The following is a 26,970-nucleotide window of genomic DNA, read 5'->3' as shown; positions in this document are numbered from 1 at the left end:
CGACCCAGATGATACGGCGATACGGTGGTGTAGCTTCGGTTTGATCCACCCCAGTGGCCCCCGGTGGATGTCCAGTGGTCTGGATGAACCAGACCAACGAGATGGAGATGGAGCTGCGTTGATAGGACGTTCCCGCTAGGAGTCATCCAGTCCGGTGGGGTTGCAAATGGTGGAAGGAAAATTCAATAATCCAAGGGCAAAATGAAAAGCCATCGGAGTGCCTTTAGCGATGGCCATCTCCGATGATGTTGCTGCAGGGATAGAGAACAAGAGAGAGAGAGAGAGAGAGAGAGAGAGCTGCATTATGCTCGCAGCAGGAATTGGGGTCACCGAAACGGGCCGAGGAATGGGAAAGAATGTTTTTCGATTTAATCGACCGTCCGGATGCCTTGCAGGCACCCTGTAGTCTTCACTTACAAACATTACGCAGAGTCAGACCCAAAGCGATCATCTAGCTAGCATCGAGCAGCCTTCTGGCAGTGGCTTCTAGGCTGTCAGGCTGACACAGCATCTTCATCAAACATATTTCTGGCATGTAGCAGGCGGTGGAGTTTCTAATTGAAAAAGTTTCCCCTGCTCAGTTGATGATGACTCCGTTCGCATTCGCACCTTTGCTCGTGTCGTTTCTCTACACACACTCAAACACACACACATACATACATACACACATGCGATACTGGATGGTGTTGTGGTACATTATGTTACATCATATTTTAGAGTACCCTTCATGCGGTAGCACTCTTATCGTGTGTCGACACGCTGGGAGTGTACTTCAGTTCGAAGCGGAGTTGAATGAAGCCATATCTCACCTCCTATGGTTAGATAAAATTCCCGCCGTGGTGCTATTATTTAACGCTCAATCGGCCTCTACCGGGAATCGACTGTTGCACGGTGTTCTCTTCGAAAACCGTCCACGACAAGTGGAGTTTTATGTAAATTCCTCCACGGAATCCGATAAGATCCATCATTCTCGTTGTTGTTTTTTCCTGCGATTCCATCGAAGCGTGGAAGAAATCATGCTTAGTAGTGCGTGCAGATAATCATCACGTCAATAGAGGTGACAAAACGAAACTTTGTTTTCGGATCAGCTCTTGGTCACCACCACATGCCGCCATGGCACACCACAGAACCCGGGGTGCTAATGGGGCATTTGGCCACACTGCCAGGCCACGGGTCCATCATCCATCAATTGGCGGCGTGACGGAAAGACCAAGCAAAAAGTGTGCCCGCGCCCTCTCGAGGGGCGATACCATTAACCCTAGGATTGAGTGGGTCATCACCACGACCACTACCATCATCAGCTGCTGCTGCTGCAACAGGGTCCAAAGCACCCACCATTAACAGGGTTTTGGGGAGAAGGAGAGGTGCGGATGGTCGCGTGACAACTCGTGAGCCCCACCGTCCGGTCTTAAATGATGATTTCCGGGGTTTTTTCTCCACCCTCCCTCGAGGGCCACACGTTTTTTGCGTTCCTGCAACTGTCGCAACCATATGAAGCCGGATCGCGCCGCTGTGTGTCTGTGTGTGTGTGGTGCGATTATCACGTCCGAACATCAATCATTAGTCGCCTGCCCTAAAAGGGTCTCCAGGGAGAGATGATGAGGTACTCGCTCGCTATTAGCAGCGAGAACCGTCCAGTGATCCGGTTCATCGTTCGCGCTCCGTTGGATGCTGATTCCGGCGCGCACGCTGCTCCAAGGCCACGGGTGATCTCTCATTCACTTGGTGGTCTCCAACAACCAACAACCAACAAACACAACGTGAAGATGGCCAACGAGCGGGCTTGTATTGGTAATTAATCACATTCTCTTCGTGCGGCGTGACCCCGCGAGAACTCCGCAAAAGAGGACGGGGAAGCTGACGATAGTTCTAGAACCAGTTCAGCGGCAGCTTCTAAAGTTTGTCCAACCTCGGCACGATGGGCTCGGCCCATGGCTTTTACATGGAGCTCCACCACTACACAACTTTAATGAGCCTTTAATGACCGGCCGAGTGGCGCTGCCAGAGTGATCCGGGTGTTGTAGAATATGGTTTGAATTATGAATAACGGTTCAACTTTGCTGTCACTACTTTGGCACTGGCCCCCCTCTCTCTCTCTTTCTCACTCTCTCTCCCTCTTGTCGGTTCGGTTCGCTGGTGGTAAATTGAATTAAAAACTTCACCGATTAGTGCTGCGCTCCATTGATTGTCTGCCTGCGTGGCATAAAGGGAGTCGTTTACGTGCCGAGAGCGAAGCCAACAAACGCTAGATGGACGAAGGGAAATCTGTTGATGTGGTCTCTCATCAAAAGGAATCCCCCATTTAGGTGAATGGCATTTTTATGTTCTTTTAGAGATGCAGGAAATGGTGCAATGTCGAGATGATGTGGCAGTCTATAGCAGCATATTTTAAACATTAGGGTAATGTTCTATATTAAGGATTTAATATCTGCTCTCAATGCTTGATACTTCAGGAAGCATTGGTTCGCATACGGTTCGTGCGTATTGATGATGTACAAAATTAGTTTGCTATGGAATGAAGTCATTATAGTTTTTAATTTAAAAAAATATGGAACTAGTCGAGCGATTGTGTTTTTAGCTGTCCTTTTGCAGAATACATTTTGATTGTGTGTTCGTTAGCCGTGTATAACGTTCTTTAGTCTGGAAAGTTATCAAAAACAAATGTTTCTTCGAGATAACACAGCGAGAAAAGATTTTGTTTTGTGATTTGAGATACTCACTCCTTGCATAAGTTTTGTTTTAAAATCCAAGCGATCAAGGGCCATTTAATTTGCAAAAGAAGCTCTAAGGTTTTTATATTGCCAATTATGAGTCATGTTACTTCGGCAAAGGTATTTGTGTTCATAGAGTTACGCTTAAAGATGGTTCGCTTATGATGATCTGATTGCCAGGTTTGGTGAAAAATTGCTCCTCAATACTCCAAAACTAAAAGGTTCTTCTGAAGAGGAATCTATTGAAGAACTCTATATTTCAAGATTCTTTCTTTCAAACTTAGCCGAATATAAAGTGATTATAAAAATATTCATATCTAAGGATAGCAAATTCTGTTCATCAAATAATGTTCTTGTCGAGTAATTTCACGTCCGTTTCGATTATTTTTGATCGAACGTTCTGCTAAAATATTAAACAGCGCCATAAGACAATTTAAATCCTCCCCCTCCGTGATGAGCTTAATGCTTAAGCTTTACATGATCAAAGATTAACCACAATCAACTGGAAACTTGCAACTCCGCTTGCAATCAGCTTAACACCGCTTGCCGGATGTTGGAAAGTCTGCAAATTGAAGCTGACTGGACGATGTGCCGTCAAACGATCAACCGATCTGCTACCCCGGAGGCTGCCACCAACCGTCAGCATGTAAAACAATGAATCACAGCGCGCTCACGCGCACGCACACAGCTCGCTTCCGATCTCGCTGCCCAAAAACCCGCTCGCTGGTTTCGGAATCCGTTGGAGGCTGTCCCGACCCGGACAGCTTCTATTACACTGCCGCTTCCTCCATCAATTCCATTGGTGTGGCGTTCCGCGGGCTTGAGCCGATTTGCTACCGAGCGGTACGCGGCCACTGGCAGCGCGAAAAGTAATAATAAATTTATTTGTCTCACGTCAATGTTCATAAAAAGGAGCGGCGGGGTCCACTCGGAATGGTTCTCTCCGAGCAAAGGAACCGAGGAACCAACGTCACGGAGGAAGCGGCAGCCAGCGGGGTTGAGCCCTATATAGAGCACGTCCGGATGAGCGGCCGGCCGGTCCGTTGGTCGTGTTGATGATGAAAAACCATAACGATTGTTACGTGAACCTATTTCAATTTTCCCGCCACCAACCGACCGACATCATTGGCACAGTCCGGAGGGGAACGAGACACGGGGAGCGCGTTTGCTCTCACCCTCTCTCCCCGACCGGTCCAAGGCACTGGGCAGATAAATTAAAGAACTAAAAGTCCCGTGATTTATGTGTCAGCTTCTCGTCGCCGTTCTAGTGCGCTCCGCTCCGCTAGAGGCGGGCTCTGTGGTCTCTGGTCTCTGGGTTCGTTCGCTGGCTGGCTGGCTGCTGGAATTTGTGTTGTCTGATACGATGTCTTAGGGAGGCAAGGAAGCTCCTCCGTTCGACTCGGTACACCAGATCCGATGGCATGGCACGTGATGCTGGTGTTCCGCCGGCCTCAACCTCACGCCCAAATCGCCTTTGTCCGATCGCCTTCGACTCTTTCTTTTCCCTCTCGGCCGCATCGCGTCGCGTCGTTTTTTTTTGCCGCTTTTACTACTCTCCAGCTGGATTTTTAATATCCTTTTTATTGTTTTCCCTGCGCTTTTCCATCAACCGGGCAATGATTTTCCCTCGGTTTCCATCTCCCCTGGCTGCTGGTGCTGCTGCTGCGAGTTAAGCGATTCGAGCATCGGTCGCTTCCTCACGCGATGGCACGCCACCCGCGTTGCGGTGCGGTGCAGCCTCCGTCTTGTAGCTTTTCCTGCCAGCCGCAAGCAAGAGAGAGAGAGAAGGCGTCCATTTTTCGTGGTGGAATGGTCCGGACAATCGACCGGAGCGCGAAGCGAAAAGCGGATAAAGTGTGCTCGTTCCAGCACCATGTATTATCACCAACGGTTGGTGTGTGTGTGTGTGTGCGCATGGGTGTGCCCACAGGATTGGCGTCTCGAAGACATCCCGTTATCGGGGAGGGAACCGTTCCAAGGATGCTTCGGAATGCATGAAGAGAGCATGTTTTGTAACGACATTATGCGGCTCATCGTGCATAGCTTATGAGCGCCCGCATGAGCACGAACACGAGTTCCCCGTTTTTTGGGTCAATCCTCCCTCAACGTGTGTGCGTGTGTGTGTGTGGTGGCAAAGATTTATTTTATTTCTAACAAGTTTTAAGCACAAAAAGTGTAAGCGACTAGGCGCCTCCATCGGAACCGAGCGCTGGATCGTCGGGTTTATTAGATGCTAGAACACCGAGGCACACACACATACACATGTACTTGGGCACTTTTTCCCTCTCCTTCAAGGAGCTGGTTGATTGCAGCAGTGTCGGTGGCGTGACGATGTCGAGCGGCCTTCTCTGCACCCAATTAAGGCAACCACATTGTAAAAGTTTTATTGCCGCATGTGTGAGTCTGTCCCCGTCGTTATCGTGTCACCTAGGCCTAGTAGCCGTTCCCCTTGATGATGGTTTATCTGCACCGTTGACGGTGATAGTGTCCTGTGGCCAAGGACGAGGTCATGCCTTCACGAAGGAAAATCGAAAATGGACCACCGCTGCTGTACCAAGAAAGGCCGTTATCGTAAAGATGTCCGCCAGGATCTGCCCCGTGAGGAACCGTGGGGCCGTGGGAAGGCCAACGCATTACCAAACCAAACGGAGCAACGACCTACGACGGGCGGGGGTGGTATGAATTTATTTCGCGTAAAGCAACCACCCACCAGCAGCCGCGCTGAACGCCGAAGCACCGCGCACGATGAAGCACGATGATGTATGGTGGGCTGAGTTATGGAAACGAGTTGTATAAATCTTGTGTCCCCCTCCCCCTCACCCACCCGGCCCGTGCCAGGGAAGTGCTATGCGAAGTGTGATGCGTGATGCGTTGAAGGGTTCCCGGAGCTGGGCCTCAAGTAGAGCGAACGGAACATCACGGGATGGAGAGAGACTAAGAATGATTCAATGAAGGATGATTATAGCACTCTCTCCACTACCACCGTCGAGACCGAGACACGAGGTTTCAAGTAGGATCGGAGCTCGTTGTCTTTGATTAAATTAGCTCCGGCTTTTTCGCCTCGCCTCGCCTCGTCGGGCACCAGGCACCAGGAGCGAGGGAAAATCATTCTTTACATCCGGCGTTCCTGCTTCTCTCGGGGAGCTTCAAGGCTTGAACGGTGCTGACGAGTATGTGTGTGTGTGAGAGAGAGAGAGAGACAGAGTGTCATAAATATATCTTCTGCGAAGCGCTTTGGCTTAAAATTAACGACAGCATCTGCTTTGCAGAGGAAGCAGCTGGTAATTGGAGGAAGGAGAGCAGGAGAGAGAGCACCACAGCGCGTGAGAGATAGAGTGATGAGCGACCACCAATCGACCACCAAGCGCGTGTGAGAGCAAGCAGCGTGGTTCGCGTGGAGCTTTTGCACAGGATTTAAGCAGCACAAACAGACGCAGAACACAAACACACGCATTAATTGTGGAAAGTACGCGCGTTGTGCGATGGTTCGATCCACGAACACGATGCGTGCGTGCGTGCGTGAGGATTGGAAAATGGTTATTGCAATTGCAGGTGCGCTGTATCGTGACGCATACACTAGCATATGTTTTCCCTGCTTATTGATGATGCTGCTGCTGGTAGTGGTGGTAGTGGTGGTTGGTAAACTATTATGGTAAATCATGCTCAACGCGTAAATAATGCTACAATGATATTGATATTTGGCTTCATGATGTGTTGTTTGTCCACTCGGAGAACCCCTTCCCTGCGAAATTAATATTTCCCCGCGAATCGGGTTTTTGCTCGAAACCGGCGATTGTTTGCTTGCATGCCGGGACAATGGCGCGGGGTTTTGGAACTAAATCCTGGCCATCGCTACGTGACCAGCGAGGCGCAGCATCTCTTTTTGTCGATTGCGTTTTTTGCTGGCTCGTTGTTTTGTAATCCTGTTTTGGCGTTAGAGAGAATCGTTCCGAAACAATCCCCAGCATACGGAACGACAGAAAGGATCTCTCTCTGTCTCTCTCTCTCTCTCTCTCTCTCTCTCTCTCTCTCTCTCTCTCTCTATCGCTCTCTAACGCGTTAAAACTAACACGGGGTGGCTGATTTATGGAGTTGCGTTCGGTGCCAAATCGTGGTCCTCCAAACAAGACTCGACGTGGCTGCGACCCTCCGGTGCCGATCGCGCGACTAAATTACATCGAGTGCATAAAACAGATGGTAGCGACCGGCTCCTTGATCCTCGCTTTTGATCCCCAAAAAGAGAGAGACAGAAAGGGGGTTCGTGTGTCTCGCCATCTCTCTAATGCGCAACACGGACAGCAAACAACGCAAAGCACACACACACACGCGCGCACAATCACGGTGTGTGTGTGTGTTAGTGGTGCGTCGCAAGAGTGTCGCAAGCAGCATAAATTATTTAACTAACAAAAACTGAAGTCACAAAGTTTCGCCCCCGGGGCGTAAAGTTTGCTCTACAGCTTCACACCCAGGCCACACGCCTCCCCGAGGGTGGCTGGTTGGCTGCCGATGGTCCCTTGCTGCCATTTGCACGGTCCCCGCCGCTCTCATGGCGTGGCGCATCGCCTGGCTCCACGGAGAAAGGTCGTACGGATCTGGTCCGTTTATGCTTCTCGTCTGTTTTTTTTTTGTTGTTGCGAAAAAGCATCAACGAGAAAGTAAAAATAAAATGAAGATAAGTAAGAGAGAGAAAGAGAGAGGAACAGAGTCAAGAGCCTTTTCACACACACACACACACACACACACACAGACACCCGCAACGGATCTTTGTTTCGCACAACGGTACTGCTGATGCTGATGAGGTATACTGGCGGCTGACTTGCGGTACCGTCTCCTGGTGGACGCAATAATTCTATTTACTGCGGGCAAAAGGCAGCCTCCCCCACCCCCGGGGTTAGAGCATTTTAGTGACAGAAATTTAGAGAGCGACGACGACGCTACTGGCGGTACTGGTAGTGGCGGTGGTTAGTGGTTTAAAAGAGCCGCGAGGGGTAGGAGAGATGCGATCTACCAATTGGACCGAGCCCCGGTGTCCGGAGTGGAGTGGAAATGAGTGGAGAAATGAGAAGTTTCTTGCACAGTGCCCGCGTGGGGTGTTTATTTGGGAATCAAGTGTCCATTTGAGTTATGCTGCGCATGCTTTGTCATGTTAAATGCTTAGCTAAATATGGCTAGCAACCGAATTCTTGTTTAAACAATGCTTTATTGGGATAAAGCACAATGCGGTGCTATAAAGTTGATGATGATTGATGTAAGGATTACAATAGTTTGTAATGCAAAGAAAAGATTATATAAAAGAAGTGTAAAACAAGACATTCTTTCGGTCATTCAGGCGTCTTGATTATAAGTTAAACTAATGTGCTCATAAATGTTTATGTAAAGAGACTGTTGCAAAAATGCTATACGCAGGTGTATCTTTTCTTTTGATTTCCGACTCAAGAAAGATAAACTAAACGAAGGATTTTTAATTTTATTTACAACATATAATGGCGATTGCTCTCTATGAATATGCTACTATAAATGTAGTATCCACCAATCACACAATTTACAATTCATAAACCTTTTTTATGACTAAGTTCTTTTTCATGTAGTTTTTAATACATATTATAAATGAGAACATTCATTTCGATGATTCTCATTTGATTATTTCTCTTATTCTTTTTACAAAAGCGACATTGTAAAAAAAAACAAGGCAGCCACTGTTCTATGGAATGATGAATGCCGGTGGCCAATAAGAATCCGACGCTGGCATTAGAAGCGAGACTTACCACAAAAATTACCCCAAATTATTTCCAGCAGATTAGTGAAGGATAAAGACTCGCGATGGAAAACCCTCAACGCAAAAATGCAAAAGGAACCAAAGGAAAATACAACATTATCCTCGGCCTCGGGACCACCACTCCAGTGGAAACCGGAGCCCCGGGAATCCTCAAGAGCGTCCTCCGGAGAAGGCGCAACCGGTGCCAACGGGGGAAACCGTAGTAGATCAGAAGCATTCTCAATCGTAAACTTTCCTCCCTTGAAGCAGTTTTGTCCGTAACTTCTCTAGCGGATCAACTTCTCGAGTCGCGTACCGGCCTTTACCAGTTGGCCGTGCCGCAAACTTTGGCAAATAGATCGTGAGACCTCGTGACCTACTCCCAAAACTCCCACCGAACCGACCCCACCATTAATCTCGCCTAGGTCTCGCCTAGTGGGTGTGCGAATGTTGATGAAGAAATGTGTCACCTGGACACGGCGTGGTGTGTGTGTGTGTCTATGTGTTTCTGTGTCCAAAACAACGCACGCCCTACGCAAAAACACCCACAAACCACTTGACGCTCCGATGCAATCTGATGTGACAGAACCTGGTTTCTTGTTTTGGGGATGGAGAATAAAATTTAATTTTCCCTCCACTTTTCCACCACACTCCCGCATTGCCACAGAGCCACAGAGCACAATTCTTCAGCAAAACATTGGCGACGATGGCGGTGGAGACCGTATCGCCGTGAATCATGAAATTGCTCCACCAATGGCTTCCGTTGGTACCGTAGGTTTGCATTCGTGGTTGGCCAAGAGGGGAGACATCCCCTTGCCCCCGCAGTCGTATACTTTCGTGTTTTACTGTGTGGTTTCACTCGCTCCTACCTTTCCTTCTTTCTTTATTTGCCATCCCTTTTTTGCGTCCCTTTTTCCGGTGCCGGTTCTTCAGTTTTCCCTTAAATTGTTCCTCGCTCTTTTTGTTGCTCCGTTTCCTTCCTTTTATATTAATCATTTTTCGTTGAAATTGTATGCATGGTCTTTGAAAGTGTGCGGTTTTTTTTTGCCATCATTGTTTCGCTTTCTCTCTTCTCACTCGCTTGACGTGGTTTGAGGTCTCTCTCTCTTTCCCTCAACAAAAAAAGGTGCGAAATGTGTGACGCTGTGGGTTCGAGGAAAATTTGTTGCCAACATTGGACTGTAACCCATGACCGCATCGTACCGACCGCGTCGCGCTTGCACAGTCGTACAAATTATACCCACGGCTGACTGGTGCTGGTGGGCTGTTCGGTGAAACAAAGGAGACAAAAAAAAAAATACCCGGAAAATCCTTTACTCGCACTACATGCGCGCGAATGGCGTTTCTCGTGGGAACAGGACCCACGCATTATGCGGTTTCCGTGCGTCCGTGCGAGACCTGGACACGGGATATAAAACCCAAAACAAAAGGAACGGAAAACGGAAAACGGAAAACTACGCTCCATTGCGCGCTCCATCCCTAACCGAGTCGAGTGTTGTGTGTGTTTGTGTGCGCTTTCAGTTGTGGTCGGTGGGTCAATCTTTGAATGCTTTCACCTCATCACTTTCCACTCGGTGGTTTGCACGCAACCACCTCAATACACACTCTACTGCGGCACATACACAAACACGGTTCTATAGTTTATTGTGATATTCTTTACCAGTTCGTTTATCATGGATTTCGGGGTTTCCTTTTTGGATTCGACATTGCAAAGCGACGGCTTTTGCTGTACAGTTCATGCTGTTTTAAGGGTTTGTGGGGAGATGCTGTGCCGTTAGAACAATGCTACAACAGAATGATATCCCTCGTTTCAGCGTTTCGTTTGATCCGAGAGACATTGGCGTGAGGCGTTTCTCACTCACTGCCGAGAGGTCTGCTGCGACTCCGTCCCCAATGGCCTGGTCTAGTTTCGCCGCATAAAGGACGCCAGTAGTAAATTTATGTTTCAATGAAGCACCGCATTTGCGTTAATCGGACATTGACGTAGCCGTGGGTGGTCAAGAGCCTGAAATGAGTTCAGCAAAGTTTTTTCCTAGTAAGAAACCCTGTCCAAAGTCGAAAAGCTTTCGTGGCTTAAGAAAAACTTTTCTTTTAATGAAATCATAGTTACCGGCTTGGCGGGATGAAATTGAGCATCTGCGATGCTGCATTCTACGATTCAAAGTAGGCCATCCGCGTCGTCTGCGTTACGAGCGAACTGCTTTGCGGTAATGCTGCAGCAGATGTACCGGCCATCGGCAATGGCCTAAAATGGTGCGGTGATCGAATGTGATCAAAGCAACCTTAACATACTATCTCTCTAATGCGACATGTGCTGGTTTGGGTTGTTAAGCATTCACTAAGCGTTTCGCTGCTCCAGGCGCTGCAACGGGACATCGAACACGACCACTGCATGATTAGCAACCGGCCCAAGACGTGTAAAAAAGGACGTGCACTCTCTTTCTCTCTTCCTCTTTTTCGTTCTCGACGCGGATACGGGATTGGTCACCGACTCCCGCATCACGCTCCAGAGTTTCACTTCTTCCAATTATCAATCAACGGGAATATCAATCGGAAGTTCCCAGGTTCGTCTACTTATGGTCGGTTTGGAGCACACTGCACTGTACGTCGGATGGATGTTGCGCTGGAACCGAACCGAGCCGAGGAAAACGTAAAAGAAATCTTATTTTGGCTTCCTTCCTATACGAGACATTGGTGGCTCCGTCCCTAGTTGTGTGGCAGTGTGCTGCGGAATTGGAATTCTATTTCGGTTTACCAGGACTTCGTCCATGCGAGGAGAGCACAGGACGAAAGAAAAGAGAAACATGTAGGGAGCCGCGAGGCGGAGAATGAAGGAGAAGGGCACGAAAATGCCGAAACACATTCCACTCTGTTAAGCGAGAATTTACACCCCTCCCAATACGATACCCCACGCACCGCACCCTTCGAGGAATACTCCTTTTCTTTACCCCCATTTAGCGTGCGATAATCGACGACCACGAGCACGTAGCACGTGGAGCATGTTTTCGGAACGAGTGAGAGGGCTGCTTTTGGTTCAGCAACCATTCCAGCAACCTTCCAATCCGTATTTCGTTTCCTCACGTCTGTTCTTGAGCGCTGCTTTCTATTTTGACGTCTTCTCCGCTCCGCCTGTTTTTTGTATCACCATTCTTTTCATCCAAAGTTACTCAATCGGCTTGTGATCGATACACTAATTCTTTGGCGCAAAGCCGCCATCAACCGAAATGTCCAACCACCGGTCCAGGTCCAGGACGACCACGTCGAAGTGGTGGGGAGTGGGAGGTGACCTAAAATGAATTGCCCTCGTGCTGAAGTCCTCCACGGCTCGAGCGTTTTGTGCGGCCATTTCCAGCATCCACGTCCCGTACTAGCAGTGTACTACAGTAGCCGCTGAAGTCACAGAAGTCCCAGCTCAGAGTCAGGGCAGGAGGGATCTCGTACGGATCTTTTAGAGACTAACGAGTGTACCGAGAGCTGCCACCGTTAGTGTAACCATTTGCAAAGTGTACCACTGGGAGACGACGTACACCATTTGCCCCGATTTCACCGAACCGTTCCGGTCCGGGTGGGGAAGGGGCCATGGTGGGAGGGAGAAACAATTTGCCGTTCCCTCGCAAAGACCAAGACGAGCACCAAGAAGCGGCGAAGGTTTGCTGCTGTCCGCTTTCTTGGTTCTTTTGCCTTTGAATTCACTGGGGAAGGACCGAGGGGAGGGGTGAGGATTGGCTTCGGGTTTCTTCCGAGCCAGCCAGTGATGTGGGACTTTGTCCATCGTCCGCTTTTGCTTTCGGAGTTGCCCGTGATGCGCCAAGTCAAAATCCCGTTTGGCCGGTGCTATCTGCACGAGACGAGAGCCCAGCTGGTCTCAGCTGCTGATCCATTACATGTGTTCCAAGCTTTCGGTACTACTTGGTTCTGGGGCCACTACTACGGCGGCTACTGCTGCTGTCGATTCTTCAACGTCAGAAAAGTTTTACCCGGGAGCTTGGATCTCGTTGTTGTATTTGATTTCAGTGGAAAATTCCAACGCCACTGTCCGGGAGCTGGTCCGGGAATCCTGGTGCTTGCCAGGGAGCATTTGAATCTTCGAGCAACGGTCGGCCAGAATCGGGGGAATCAATTTATGTTTCTAAATGGCCGATCGGTGGTCGTACGGTGACCGGTTTTGCAGATGAAGAATGGTGCTATTGCAACTCTTCACACAAGATGTATTAGTGTGGTGGTTGGTGCCATCGTTGCACGTAGGATTAAAATATGCGTTTCGAGTTCTGAGAGTCGGTGTACGGTTGTCGTTTTGACAGCTCTTAATTATTACTTCAAAGAATGCTTCACGAATTCCTTCACATCAGCCCTGAACACAGAACAGCTGTCTAATATCTTCGTTCGTTTGTTTTCAACCTGTTTGAAGCTATGGAAGAACACTTCATTTCGGTGCTATTATCTTGTTAATAACGTCATGACAGCTCTGCTCACTTCACATTGCTGCGTTGTGATGCGTTGCTCCACCGCTCGGATGGATAAGCATTTCCCTTGCAACGCAATTACGTACCATCCTTTCCCTTCAGCTGCGTCTAATCCGCAGAAGCGTGTTAGTAGAACGACCATCCACGTGATGAACCCCCATTCCGCTCGACGTTCCCGTTCCCTTGCTGTGGTAAATGTCACGGATGTTCTCTGAACTCATCACGATGCTCACCTCCGCTCCACTCGCGTAGATTGCATATTCCGATGAAGCTGGTGCTCCAGTAACCTTTCCACCACCGGTTCGCGCAACACCGATCGGTTGTTATTAAGTTTTGCCAGAACAGTGGAGCATGCTGCTTTCAATCAGCCGGAGCTGGAGCCGAAGTCGGAGCCGGAGCCGGAGCCGGAGCCGGAGTCGGAGCCGGAGATGGATTAAAGCATCAACGAAGGAACGATCTGATGATTCATTCGCCCATCACAGAACGCAGACCAACCGGCGTTGAACCTGGAACCTGGTGTAGGTAGTTCAACGAAAGCCTCCCGAGACATGCGGCGCACCCCGTCTGGAAACATGTGGGAGAGTAGTTCGAACAACGGGGTGAGTGTCTGACAAGCGCTTCCATCGGGAGCAGCAGACGCCACCGTACGACAAGCTGTTACATTGGATTAACCCCGCGGTGAGCATCGCCTGGATGGTTTACGCTGCAAACCTTTCAAGGTCATCGCAATGTGCCTTGGCGTAACCTACCTTTCCTCCCAGATGCTAACCTGATAGCATCGTCGTCGTGGTTCGTGGTTTAAAATCTTCGAACAATATTTAGCATTTAATGCGTCAAACAACGGGGCATGACAATGCTGCCTTCGATGTAGTAACAGTGATGTAGTAACGCACTCCGGTACGCAGCGGTATTGCGGCAAAAAGCAGGCCATCAAGCAGCCACCATCTCCGTGGTCGGTTGTTGGGGAAAACGACGAAGAAGCCTTCTCCTCCTTCTTCTCCTCCTGATCTCGCAGGCCCCTTGTCTTCTTCGGCTGATGCTTTGTGGAGCGCAACCGACAAACGCTGCTTACTTTACGCACACACACACTCTCGCCGTCGCTAGGTGAGTACGCTCTCTCGCTCGGAGTGAGAGTGAGAGCGTACGCACAGTGAGAGGAAAATTCAGGAAAATCCTCCGGATAAAAGGATAAAGGACGGGCTGAGAGGATCGAGCGGCGCCATGAGAGAGCATCCTTCGATGCTTCTTCTCTCACGCACACACACGAGGAGCAGCTGACACGCAGCAGCTGCCTCCGTACGTTCCGTGCCAGGCTCTGGCCAGGCTCACAACGCTGGCAGCAGCAGCAGTAACGTCCCGGTTGGGGCTCCGTGCGGTCGTGTCGTCGTGACGTGGATGCTGGGAAAGTTAACGAGCTTTCCGCGCGCGCCAACCTCTCGAAGTGTGTGTGTGCGCGTGTGCATGTGTGTCAAGGGCTGGCCGTAATTGGGAAAGTCGGGCAGTGTGCTTTGCCGCACGGATTGTGATACTTTCCGGTCCGGTCGCGGACGGGCGGGCAAGAGGCCTGGAGGCTGCCATAGTGCCAGTGTCGCAGCGCAATCGGAGAGATCGAGATAATCGAAAAGGTACCGCCAGGAGTGTATGGCAGGACGAACGGTTGCAGAGGGGAAGGACGTAGCGGACGATGAGCCATTTCACAGCCAACAACAGTGTGACCGCATCGACTTGCCGTGACGACTACTTGTGTCGTCGTGCGGTAGTCCGTCTTCCGTAGCCTGCCACAAGCAGCAGCACCAGTAGCAGTCGTCCGGCGAAATTTGGTGCAAAAGTATTAGTCTCAATCCTCATTTCTCCACGGCTTACGAGTGTGTATGTGTGTCTGTGTGATTGTGTGGAATTCAGCGACATGACATCGATACGGTTTTTGGGTTGGGGGTGGGGGATGGAGAGGCTCTGCGATAAGCCAACCAAAGGACAAAACGGACTCGCTACTGCTGCTGCTGCTACTGCTGTTGGTGCCGAAGCCGACGCTTTATGATGATTTGAGCTCTCCTCTTCTCTCCTTCTCCTTTATCCTTCAGCTCGCTTCCCTCATTTCATCTCATGGTGTGAGGGAGGGTTTTTTGGGGGGTGAAATGGGAAATTTGAAAATGTGTCCCCCTTTTTTGGGGTCGTGCGGAGTATATCCCCATAACCGGTGTCCCTCTCAACGCGTTTGAATCCAAATAATCCCCCGGAACACTCTGTTCGTGTGCGTGCCTGTATGTTTGTGTGCGCGTGTTGCGTGTGTGGCTTGGCTGGAGTTTAATCCTTCAATCCGGAAGACGCTTAAACCGATGACGAATTACAGCCTCGGTCATCGTCGTTGTTGTGACCTCAGCGTGCAGCAGCATGGAGCTTGAACCGACCTCCACCACAACCGCTCCAAATCCCGGTTTTTAATCCCTCCATTCTCCAATGTCATTTCCAGGGCAACCAACGCGTACCAAGGACACGCGCGTCACCACGCGTTACCAACCCTTCGCCCACGCACTCAACCCGATTGAAGCTGGAGCACCTGAGGTCGTCAGAAGTTCTCGCTCGCCTATTTATAGAACAGTGCTAGTGCGGTGCGTTCTATTTATAGACAAGTGTGTGAGTGAGTGTGATTAGCGGAAGTACCGCACGGATCAGTATCCTCGCGCGATGCAGCCACGTGGTGACGTTGGTAAGCGTTGGTGAATGCCAAAGTCGCTAGTACCTGGCTAGTGTGACCAAGATGGCCGCACTCGACCGCCTGACAACCGGAGAGGCGCAGGCATTGTTCAGTATCGTGGCATCCGGTGACGTCGTGAGCAGCATTGCGTAACGATGCCGCTGTCCTCTCCTGCTGGCCGCTACTAATTCGGTTGCAATTCGGAAGAAAATTCGTGTCCGCAAGTGTCGGTGCCAAGTGTAGCGAACTCCAGAAGCAGTCCAGCAGCAGTGCAATCCAATCCAAAAAGTCCAAGAAGGCGCGCAAAAAAAACCGGTCTCTTCAAGTGAAGTGAAGATTGAAGTGCATTTCAGGTGAGGTGAGCTGAGTGAGAAGTAGTCTCGGAGTTCCTGGCCGTAAAATTCGTGGAATTTATTAAGAAGTAAAAAAAATGAAATGACGAGTGTACTATCGTAATTGTGCCTGGGTCATAAATTGGAACCGGCAAAAGTGAATGTCACCCCCTTCCTTCAGTGTCTCCCTGTGTCTGTGTGTCTGTGTGTGTGTGTATGCATCCCTTTGCTCTGTGTCGCTGATGAGATGTTGGCAGTAGAGATCGTTGCTATGGAAAGTGTTGCTTGATATCTTAGTTACCCAGTATATCGCCCAGACCAGAGTTCCATCGCATCACCATCGACAGTCTCGCGAGTGTGTGTCCAGTCCATTGGTGAAAATCGTTTGTGTCACTGTGTCGATAACTTCGCGTGTGAATCGCCGGAGTAGAGCCGAAAATCGAAAGGGCCATGGTAGGGCGGTTCGGTTGGTTGTGAAGCGGATAGTAACCGGTTCCTGCTGATGCATGGGACCGCATCCGTGGTGTAATAGTGTAGTGCTTGGGTGCTGTGTTTTGGGCCAGCAAATGAGGCCAAGGATTTACCAGGTGACACACACCGGAACACAGATAGGAAATGCACCCCTGGACGCCCGCTGCAACTGCCAACCGCAACTACTGTTCCCGAGAAACTAGCGGACGCAATTCGCATTTCGAGAGGTAAGCACAAATCCCTTTCAATCGACTGCTACGATCTACCGACCGATGCGCCCTCCAGGTCAAACACCTCGCATGAGGTCTCGCATCTCAGCCCACAGCTACGGTTGGATGCCATCCGAGTGCTTGGCATTGTAATTAACCGCTTTTTTCACGCCAGCTTTCACGCTCGCTTCATGATGCTCTCCAGGTGAACGACTCTAGTGGCCATACCATCCATTGGCATGTTGAGCGAAGGATTGATGCCCTTTCTACGGGCTTACCTACGGACGCTGAGCTGAGCTTTTCCCCAATACTTCACGGGAAATTCGTTTCGAATGGACTCGTGGTGCTCCGTTTTGGCCTCACTTCTCATCCCGATCTCTGAGCGCTTGCTGTTCTCCGGATTAGAGTTTTCGCCATGATATAGGGGGGGGAAAGGTGGCTCTGGTTCATCCACACATGCCAATCCAAGGAAGAGAAGCAACGGAATTGTAAATGGACCGTCTCCGGTGTGGACCACACAACGGTACGATCTGGCTCTGAGCCGTGGTCGGGGGTTACTCGAGACGGATTGTAATTAAGAGTGAGCTCGGCCCGGTTCCCCACTTCTTCACTGGTGCTATTGTGTGCTCTGGGTAGTGTGGTCGGTGGCTGACGAACTTTATGATCAAGGAAGGTTCGCTGGCCACCCCCTTTTTTTGTGTTCTTTCGTCCCAGATTCCGGGTGTTTCTTTTTTTGCCTCGCCCTCAGCGATACAGTCCTTGATGGTGATGTGTGGTGTGTGGTGTGGACAGGATTTTCCGGCTTCAGCTCATCCCCGGTTCATTTACTCTACGCTTCGTTCGCTTGGGTTCGCGCACGGGCGCGTTATCTGTCTATCGCATCAATCCGTTCCGGGAGCGGCAGCGAAGTTCATCGCGCGGTGTTGTTGATTATCATCTGCAATCCTTGAGGTCCTTGCCGTGGTTGGCTGGCTGGTCGGTTGGTTGGTAGTAGACTTGAGCAGGGGTTTGTGGATCGATTTCACACAAAAAGGGCATCGACGACCGGTCCGGATCATGCCACTTTGCTGTTCGCTTGCCTCGGTGTGTCTTGGATGCGGCGTTAAGTGGGCGATGGATTAATGGTTGGCGGCTTCTGGCTAAACCGTAGTCAATAACCGGCACCAGCAATCGGTTGATTGCGGTGTTTTAGCGTCCAATCGGACCAACGCCAATCGACGAATGTACGACCGGAGTGGGAAGGGGGATAATAAAAATGGAATAATTATATTTATCGCCCCGATGAGAGTAGTACTTTAATCGTGTCTCCACGGTGGAGTATTGCGAGGATGTGATCTATTCCGGTTCCGTATCCCTTGCGGAACACTCACTTCGTTTCTCTCCCTCTCTCTCTCTCTTGCTCCCTTTACCCGTTCAACTTTGCTGGATCGATCGGTGGACTGCGCTCCGCGTTGATTGAATTTGATTTCGATTCCTGAAATGGCCATTCTTGCCCTTTCTTCCGATAATTGCTCCTTCGAGCGTGAGTTACGAGCGGACTCTTACACGACAGTTACCCGATGACAGATGTCCAGGGCAGACCAGCGCAGCCACTGGCGTATACGTGGTGTACGATCCTCGGTACGCTCGTCACACCAGCTCGTAAATCGGTTGCTGATGCTTTAAAGCTTTCACCAAAACCCCTTTTTTTCTTACCATAAACTTTCTGCGCTGACAGGGGACAGGAATCGCGTGCAAATCTCTAATGAATCGATGCAGCGCCACCGGAGCATAAATACTGTCACATTGATAACGGCCACATAATCCGGCTCGGTGGTGCTGGAGCGTGGTGATCGCGCGTGCCCAAGTTCCATCCATCATCATCCATGGGTCCATGGGTTTCGGTCCCGTTTCAGGCGACGCAAGGTCATGGGATATAGGTTAGGGGAGCTTTTTGACCTGACCGCGCCATACAGGATACTCTCGGATGACCGACGCCCGGCAAGGGGCGCCAAAGTATTATTATCAACTGCGTCAACAGCGTCACCATCAGCATCAACAGCAGCATCATCATCACCATCATCATCATCGTCGCTGCGACCGTCAACGGTTCGGGTGTGACGGTTAATCAATGGCATGAAAAGGAATAAAAGTTTAATAACCCTTTTATGTTTGCCCGGAGCATCACGGTTGCGCTCGAGCTTCGTCTCATGATTGATAATGTTGCTGCTGCTGCTGCATGCATGGGAGTGTGATGCTGCCTTTCAGCTGGTTTTTATACACCAGAAAGAGAGAGCGAGAGCGAGAGAGGAGTACAGCATGAGCTCATGTGCTGTAGCTTATCTTCGAGCTTCAAGCTTCGTCGCACACGGTGGGTTACGGGCTCGAGCTCGAGCTCAATAACGATGCTTTGGTAGAAGGGAAGATCCCCGGGATCAGCAGTTTGCAGCAGCGCAATATCGGTGCAAAGCAGAGGGTAGGATTACGGAATACGACACGCAGAAAGAGTGTGAGAGAGAGAGAGAGAGAGAAGAAGAAGAAGAAGAAGAAGAAGAAAGAGGTGAGGTGGTGGGGTAGAATCAATCCATCATTTTATTACCGAACGGGCTCAAAACTGCTGAACACTGAGCGAGCATAACATCGTCGTCCTCGTCGTCAGTAAGTGAGCGCAGTCGTGGTGGCGATTGAAAGGAAAGCGAAGAACGGCAAACGACGATTCACCGAAGGATTAAGGCGTCGTGTGGAGCGCCCTGTATTAGTATAGGTCGGCAGATAAGCTAAGATTGACCACCGTGTCGTCTCCGTGTCGTCTCTGTCTCTATTGAGTATCTTTTAATTATTCCTTCATAAGCCGCTCGTTTAGTGATTAAGAGAATCTCGAATTAAACGGAAGACGAGAAATACAGCATCGATCTGCTGCTATCCGGTGAAGCATCTGACTAATGCAATCGAATGCATCATTACAAAAGGGATGATTTGTACCACTACTACATCCAACATCCTCAGTGGCTTCATAATTCATTCAAATGGCTGCACCACAAAATGGGAAATGCGCTAGGATTGTCGCATGAGTTGAGGGTATGTTCAGCCTCCGAATGCGAGCATATTCAGAGCGAGCTAAGCCCAACGTCGGATTGAATAGAGTCACCTGTATCACCTGGAGTAAATTAACCACAAATATCGAATCAGTGACAATGGCGATCGATTGCGGTTAACCGGATAACCCATTTCCGGCGCTAGCAACCCAAAACCCTGTGCTTCGGTTCGGTCGGTGTACCTATTCCATCGGCATCGTTCGTTTGGGGATATTCATGAACCTCTCGATGAGGATGAGTTTCATTTTTGGGACACCGCAGATGAGTCGGAAGGCTATGATATCCATAACCAACGTTACGCCGTCCCAGATTCTCGTCCTCGTCCTCGTCCTCGTGAAAGAGGTTTTTGTGTGTCCAGCTTTTCGTCTAGTTTTGTACCTCGTTTCCCATGCACACGAACTAGTAGCAGGCGAGCCAGCGAGAGTAATTCAATTCGTTGCTGTCCTGCGCCCTAGAGTACGACGCTGCCTCGATCGAGCGTTCGAAACGGAATGCTAAATGTGATGCTGCTGCTTATCAAAACCAATTTTGCAACGTCGCGGCGAATGAAATCACATTAAAATGGTGCATTTGACCGTTTTCGGTTCACCCGGTGGCCACGGTGGCACGTGGCCGTGACCGTTCCCCGGAAAACAGTGCCAGCCCACTGCGCAGCTAATGAGCCGCGTTAGTGGCACCGCGGGGGCCGGGTAATCTTAAAACTCGAAAAACTGAAACCGTAATTTAATGTTCGGAAAATGGGCTGCCTCTCTCTCTCTGGGTCCTTTGGACTGGAGCCCCCTGGCCCAGGGCTGCTGGGGCCTGCTGTCGCTCTCGTAGCGCTTCCGACGAATTTCGAGGCCCCGGTGCGTATGATGTTTTATTTATCGAATTTAGCAAACGGAAAAGGCCGGCAGCAATAACGCTCGCTACGAATTAGTCTACCAATCAACAACAGTAGCAGAACCCAGAGCGGCTGCTCGAACTCGGGGCTGCTGCTGCTGCTGCTGCTGGATGACATAACCGGATTCCGGTGGACGAGGACCACGCCGAAGCGGTGGAGGAGGAGGAGGGGGAGGCGTGCGTGTGCTGATGGTTCTCTCCGTTTGATCTAATCCCGGATGGTAGTCGTTGCCTTCGACACATGAGCAAAAGAATGACGGTTGCCGAACGGTTTCGGCACTAAATCTAGTTTATCTCAATATTGATGTTTGCTTAGGACGTCACCGACCGACCGACGGTGGATGGTCGTCCGGGCGCGTAGCAAATTCCCAAGGATAGGTGTTGCAGAGGCACCTCGTTGGAAAATACACGAAAAAAAAGAAGAAGCTAGGCTTGAGTGGTGGTGGTGAGGGCTAGCGAAATTCGATTTGCCTGCACAAACAAACCAATAGTTGAGAGCTGTTGTTGTTGTTGTGGATGTTGTTTTGGTTCTCTTTCCCGTTCGTCCAATGCGTCCACTTTGCACTTCAAGATCACGCAGAACGCGAAAATCCGGATCCAAAAGTCGCTCCAAGTTTTGCTGGAGCTGCCCTGGCTCTGGCCCTGCTGCGCTACTGACCACAGTGCTGACCGGTGCCCGGTGGATGTGGACGTGATTTCGATCGATCGATCGGTTCGGGCCGATAGGTTGAGTGACTGGTTGTGAGATTGAAAAATGGTTGTGACCCTGCTCTCGCCCACATTCCTCTTCATTCTGACGGGGTATAGCGGGGAGAGGCGCGTGAGGTGGTCACGTTGTAGTAGTCGCTTTCCGGCATTGATTGATATTGGTCAGCTGGAATGGTTGGGTTTGGGTTTGTGGGTCCGAAACACGGTCCGGCAAATGCGGCGTGCCACAGCTGGGCGGCGGATATGGCTGTGCTGGCAGAACCGGTGCAACAGCAAATCATGTTCGATTGACACTGTTGCCAGTGTTTATTCGTATTTTATGAAACACTCCATTGCAACACAAGTATGAGTGAGCGAGCGAGAGGAGAAGCGGGGGAGTATAGAGACGAGAGAAGAGGGAATCGAGTTTAAAACACAAAAAGTGGGTGGGGGATATACGATCGGCGATTGATGAGTTTCCGGCGAGTTTACGAGTACATTTGGTAGCCGAAGGGGCGTACCAGTAGGTCCTGACATCTGGCACTCGATGTAAATTGATTTATTTTATCCAATTTTAATTGAATTCTGTCTTGAGCATTGAAAATACTGACCGCGTTTATGTTGATATTGCATAGATACTATGTTGTACTTTCAAGTACAATGTAGCACTCTGCTTCTAGCTTACAGATGGTATGTTTTGAACTTTTATGCTACATTGTTGGAAAAACTCTAGGCTTTATGATTTACAAATGATTCTTCACGGATTTTATCTAAAACGTGAGATGCTCGATATCTGATTTTACGATATCTGCTTGAATTGCATTGAAAATCGTTATCTCAGCACAGATTAATAATTTGCTTGTTTGTTTTTATTTGGTAAACAAATTTATTCTTATTTCAAATGACAAAAATGATATTAAAGATTCAGAATATACACTACATTAAATTTGTCGCATCCACTGTTGTGTGTACAAAGATGAAAAAAAAAATCCATTCATTGCATACAAGGATCATAATATTAAAATTTGTTGGACGAAGAGCTGAGAGTGAGTGAGTGCTGATGAGGGTGCTTACAATGCGAATTTTCTGGATAAAATCCTAGAATTGTTACCCCCGAGCATCATTAAAGATTCTTTGCAAGTTTACCGCACGAGACGAAAGATGAAAGTAAGGAGCAATCAAGAACAGCCACAGAGACCACAACACTCCGGTCTGGTCGTACGATCTGGTTTCGAGTGGTACTGATGGATTGGCATAATTGCTACTACTGTTACAGGTCGGTTGCTATACGTTTGCTTCGTCCACTTTCTAGGATCCCTGCAGGCTCCCGGGACCCCTTCCAATCGGTCCTTACCCGCAGGGTCAGTCGACGAATGGTTCCACGCTTTCATTCCCTCGGGACGAACCACAAAATTGAGGATGACGTACGTACGGACGAAAATAATAAAACAAAACGCTCTCAAACGGGACAGGACGAGAGGGTTCCCGGTTGGTGCCACCGTCCGGCAAAGGAAGCGGATCGCAAGCGCCCATCGTCCACCACCCTAATGCGCCCGGTCGGTGCCACAGTGTATTATGAGCCAGTAGGGCTCGATGAGGCTCACTGGCCCAAAATATGCCCAAAAATTAATTTTGTCTTTATGACCGGCTATATTTCAAACAACAAAATAAACCATAATGAGTATTACGCGGAGCGCACCGAGCACCAGACCAACCCCGTGGCCCGGACCGGCGTGAAATGCGTGATAGCGATAGCGCGTCTCTGTCAGCGCTCGCGAAAATGGGCGGGATGTTTTTTTGGGGTGTGGAGGAGCGCGTGTGTAGAGCCATAAATATAAGGTTCGAAGTTTTTAATTGGATTTTTTTATGATGCTTTTACTTCGCGCTCCCGGAGCCGACGGTCCACGGTTTGTTGCGAAAGCTGGAGTGCGGTTTGGGAGCGTCCACAGATGTTCGCTCGCATGCATTTTGTATTTAAAACCTCTCTCTCCTGAACTTTCAATACAATGCTGCTGCTACTGCTGCTGCTGCTGTTCAGCGGAAGAAACAAAAGACCGCGCTCGTCGATGATGCAAGTCAAACATTTACTTCCGCTAATTAAACAATATTTACGAGAATGCGAAGAATGGAGAGTAGAGGGTGAAGGCAAATTATGGTCGTGCTATCACCGCGTATTGCCTTCCCGGCCAGCTATCGAGTTCTCGAGAAAGGACTACTGAACCGGCAGTCCCTCTGTCTGACCATTTGCTCCACTTCACACGGCCGGACTTGTAAAAAAGCGCAAAATAATGGCAGCGTTTGCTTAGCCACCGCGTAGTCTCACCTGTCCCGGTGGTTTGGGTTTTTCCGGTGCCGGAAGTTCGCCAGTTCGCGGTCGAGTCGAAAGCTGACAAATTGTGTTGAGCACTTGGCGACGGGTAGGTGGTGAGTGTGAACCGCAAGGAATGAAAAAAAGTCATCAGCTCGTAAATTGGATTTATTTCGTGGCGATGAACTTTACGCGTGGCGGGCCGGACACTCACCGCCGCCGTGCGCTGGAGTGCTGGTTCATGGCCTCTAATCTGGGACTTAAACTTTTCGGCACATATTTTGGGCACAAACACTGTGGCAGATGGTACGGGATGGTGGCATAGAAGAGGTGGAAAAAAGAAATGAAATTATTTGTTGCCTGGTCAATTCGGCTGGCCAGCCCGAAGCTTACATTCCCGTCCGTTGTAATGTGCTGCCCTGGTGCATCGCGAGTGATTGCACAGCGAGTCGACAACAGGTTCAGAGCTGTTTTAGTTGAGTCTTGCCAGGAGTTTGGCGCTTTGTTTTGGTGCCCTCCGGCGCTTTTCACTCTCGTGTTTCGGTAGATTTTACCGAGTTTCCTCGAGCCATTGGTGTTGTGGTTGTGCGCAAGGTGTTTCTAGGGTATCGTCGTGTAACATAAAATGCGTAATTAAATCGCTTTGTGCAGCTGTTGGCTATGTCTCGGACACTATTTTAATTCCTTTTCGAAGGAACTTAACCAAAATACGTTGTAATAAAAGATTTTTTTACGTTGCACCACACCTTTTAACGATGACACAAATGATGACTCTACCACGCTAGATTCCCAGCATATTTATTGAAGCCTGGATATTCAGTAGAGCAGATTAATAAGTGGCTCGTGTTTTAGTATCCTGTATCCATTTTCCATCACATTGCATTCAAATCAGAGATTCTTTTCTCTAGTGTCACCGGAGCAGATGCCTGGAAGTGAATCTACTGTTTTCAACACTTTTCGTTTTCAATTCACAGAAAATATGCATCTTCCTTACTTTTAAATAATTTCTAACGCATGAACACACTTTTATTGCGCTCCAATGTGTCGAGCTCTATACTGCAAATAGATAGCTATTTTGCGTCTTCAACGTGCTCTACGGTAGGCATATCACGTTGAAATGGTTGTTTCTGATGCCACCTTTATCGATGTCGATGTTGTCAGTCGATTTTTTATTTAAATCTAAAAAAAATCAATACTTTCTTTCATTTTGATCGAACCGCAATAATTGGATGCAACAGTCTCAATTTGCCAGTTTAATTTATCCTCCATCAACGCAACGCAGGTGAGCAAGTATCAGGGTCAACTAATTTTAAAATTTCTGAACACCAAAAGGAAACACCAAAAGGGATAATATGTTCAAGACAAGCAGCATTTCAATACAAGAATATCATTGTTACTGACAACATGGGTCTTTTTTTATACACGTCAATCGCTTCTGGTCATTCATTGTCTTAGCAAAAGCCAACCACAATTGGAAATTGCTCGACGATGTTTTATTATTTTTCAAAAAATGGCGAATGCTATTCATCACTGTGAGCTAAAAAAAGTCAAAAAGATCCAACCTGAAAGGGTTTGAATCCCGCAACCGACGCTCTGACTTCTCTAGCATAATCGATTTCGCTGCCCTGGTTTGATGATTTTATTAGACAGCATAAAGCGCTAAAGCGTGCCAGCAAAGTTCAGCGCCATGCAGCGCCCTTCAATGGGTCTGGTTTTATGCTTTAGTGTGCATGTGGCCTAAAGCGCATCAACCTGCGTGCACCTGCCTACGGCTACTGGCACTGGCTCATGGAATTGCGATCGTACCCCGTGGGCTTGCAATCCTTGATGCAGGGTTCGTTGTACGGGGGATTTGCGTTGGCAACCGTTCCCGAGGCACCCTGCCAAATGGATTGATACCCCTCCGGCCGCCCTGCTCTGCTGCCGATGCCCATAAACCATGTCCACACGATGTGCGTGGCCTGCAGCGGAGTGCCAGCGAGTGACAACACCACAGCCACAAACCGGTGGCTATGATTCCGTGGTAAAGTCTGCGGTTTTCAAGCCTCCTTCTCATCGCCATCTCGGCATCGTCGTCGTCGTTGTCGTCGTGGTGCTCTTCGGTGCAACAGTTATCTCGGTACCATCGAGAGGATTTGGCACGCACGCACACACACACACACACACACGCGTTCCGTGCACTAGCCTGCCGATAATTGACTAGAGGCTAGGCAAGGTGCAACCTTAGCAGCGTTTGCCTTTTCGGGGGGTCCAGGAATAACGACATTGTTGCGCCGCGACGGAGGTGATGGCCTAATGCCAAGAACATGTTGAGCAGGACACTCAAAAATCGGTTGGAGAAGACTAAGCCTCTATCTCTCTTTCTCTCTCTCTCTCTCGCTCTCTATCTCGTTGCAGTTAGCGTCATCATGTCAACAGCCAAACGGCTGGTGCTATCGTTAAGAGGTCGTAAAGAATCGCACGGTGTCGCCGGTACCTCCTCGACGCGGCTCGTCTCCGCCAACAGTACGTCGCCGGGCCACGAGCTCGACGAGATCGCGGTGGTTTCCGGCATCGGCGCCGAATCCGGCCATGTTTCCTACGGCAGCCTCTCCCTAGGCCACACCAATGGACCCCGCTACATACCAGGTAAGGTGCAAGGATAGTCTTCCTCCCTTCCCTCTCTCCCCCCCACGCACAGCACTGCACTCTTCATCTTCCACGCACTTCTCCACCGCCCCTCATTACACACACACACGCACACAGACGCACACAGTTCCGTCTCCGTTCCGTTCGATGCTTTTTGACTGCTCGTACATTCCGCTTCACGTCACTCTTCACCGTCACCGTTCCATAACAATCTCGTGCAGTCGGCCACCGGTAATCGATTCTGGTGCCAGTTTGTTGTCATCGTCGTCGTCGCTGCTGCCAACAAATATGCTCGCACATAAACATAAGAATATATTACCCTATCGACGGTGGCCTGGTGGCCGATCGACTTGTGACCCTCACCAGAGCGCACAAGACCACACACACACACAAGTTAAATGTCAATCAAAATGGCGCTCAACGGTGCTGCCTACTGCTGGTGCTGGTCCGGGGGTGTGCATTGCGGTTGCTGGCCATTCCCGTTAAATTGCTGGCAATTTCTTGCCGCACTCTCTGTTGCATCATCGTCACCAGCCGCCACTGCCATCATCATCATCATCATCATCTTCGCCATCAGCGCCATCATCATCATCATAAGGAAGGGTCCGGGCAGCATCGGAATTCCGTTTGGGAAAAGATTTTCCTCACAGAACGGAGGACGTGGACCGCAGGATGGGAGTGTATCCGCTTTTCGATTTGTCTTTTGATGCTGCCGCTGCCACTGCTGCTGCTGCTGCTGTTCTTGTTGCGGAGGA

The 26,970-nt window shown here is 49.6% G+C and overlaps 2 protein-coding genes across 4 annotated transcripts in view; one reads left to right on the top strand and one right to left on the bottom strand.

The window, feature by feature from the left end:
* LOC125954772 (probable methyltransferase TARBP1) overlaps positions 1-26,970 on the bottom strand; it is a 321,619-nt gene that overhangs the window by 21,845 nt on the left and 272,804 nt on the right. The window lies entirely within an intron of this gene.
* LOC125954787 (cyclic nucleotide-gated cation channel alpha-3) overlaps positions 15,532-26,970 on the top strand; it is a 64,287-nt gene continuing 52,848 nt past the window's right edge. For all 3 annotated transcript variants that reach the window (XM_049685386.1, XM_049685385.1, XM_049685384.1), the window contains exons 1-2: positions 15,532-16,654; positions 25,985-26,215. In XM_049685386.1, coding sequence (XP_049541343.1) covers positions 25,996-26,215 — 220 coding nt within the window. In that variant the 5' untranslated portion in view covers positions 15,532-16,654; positions 25,985-25,995. The remainder of the gene's footprint in view (positions 16,655-25,984; positions 26,216-26,970) is intronic.

The sequence above is a fragment of the Anopheles darlingi genome, chromosome 3, assembly GCF_943734745.1.
Source record: "Anopheles darlingi chromosome 3, idAnoDarlMG_H_01, whole genome shotgun sequence".
In the NCBI taxonomy this organism is placed as follows: domain Eukaryota; kingdom Metazoa; phylum Arthropoda; class Insecta; order Diptera; family Culicidae; genus Anopheles; species Anopheles darlingi.
Note: the sequence above shows the minus strand (reverse complement) of the source record. Positions and strands in the feature narration are given on the sequence as shown.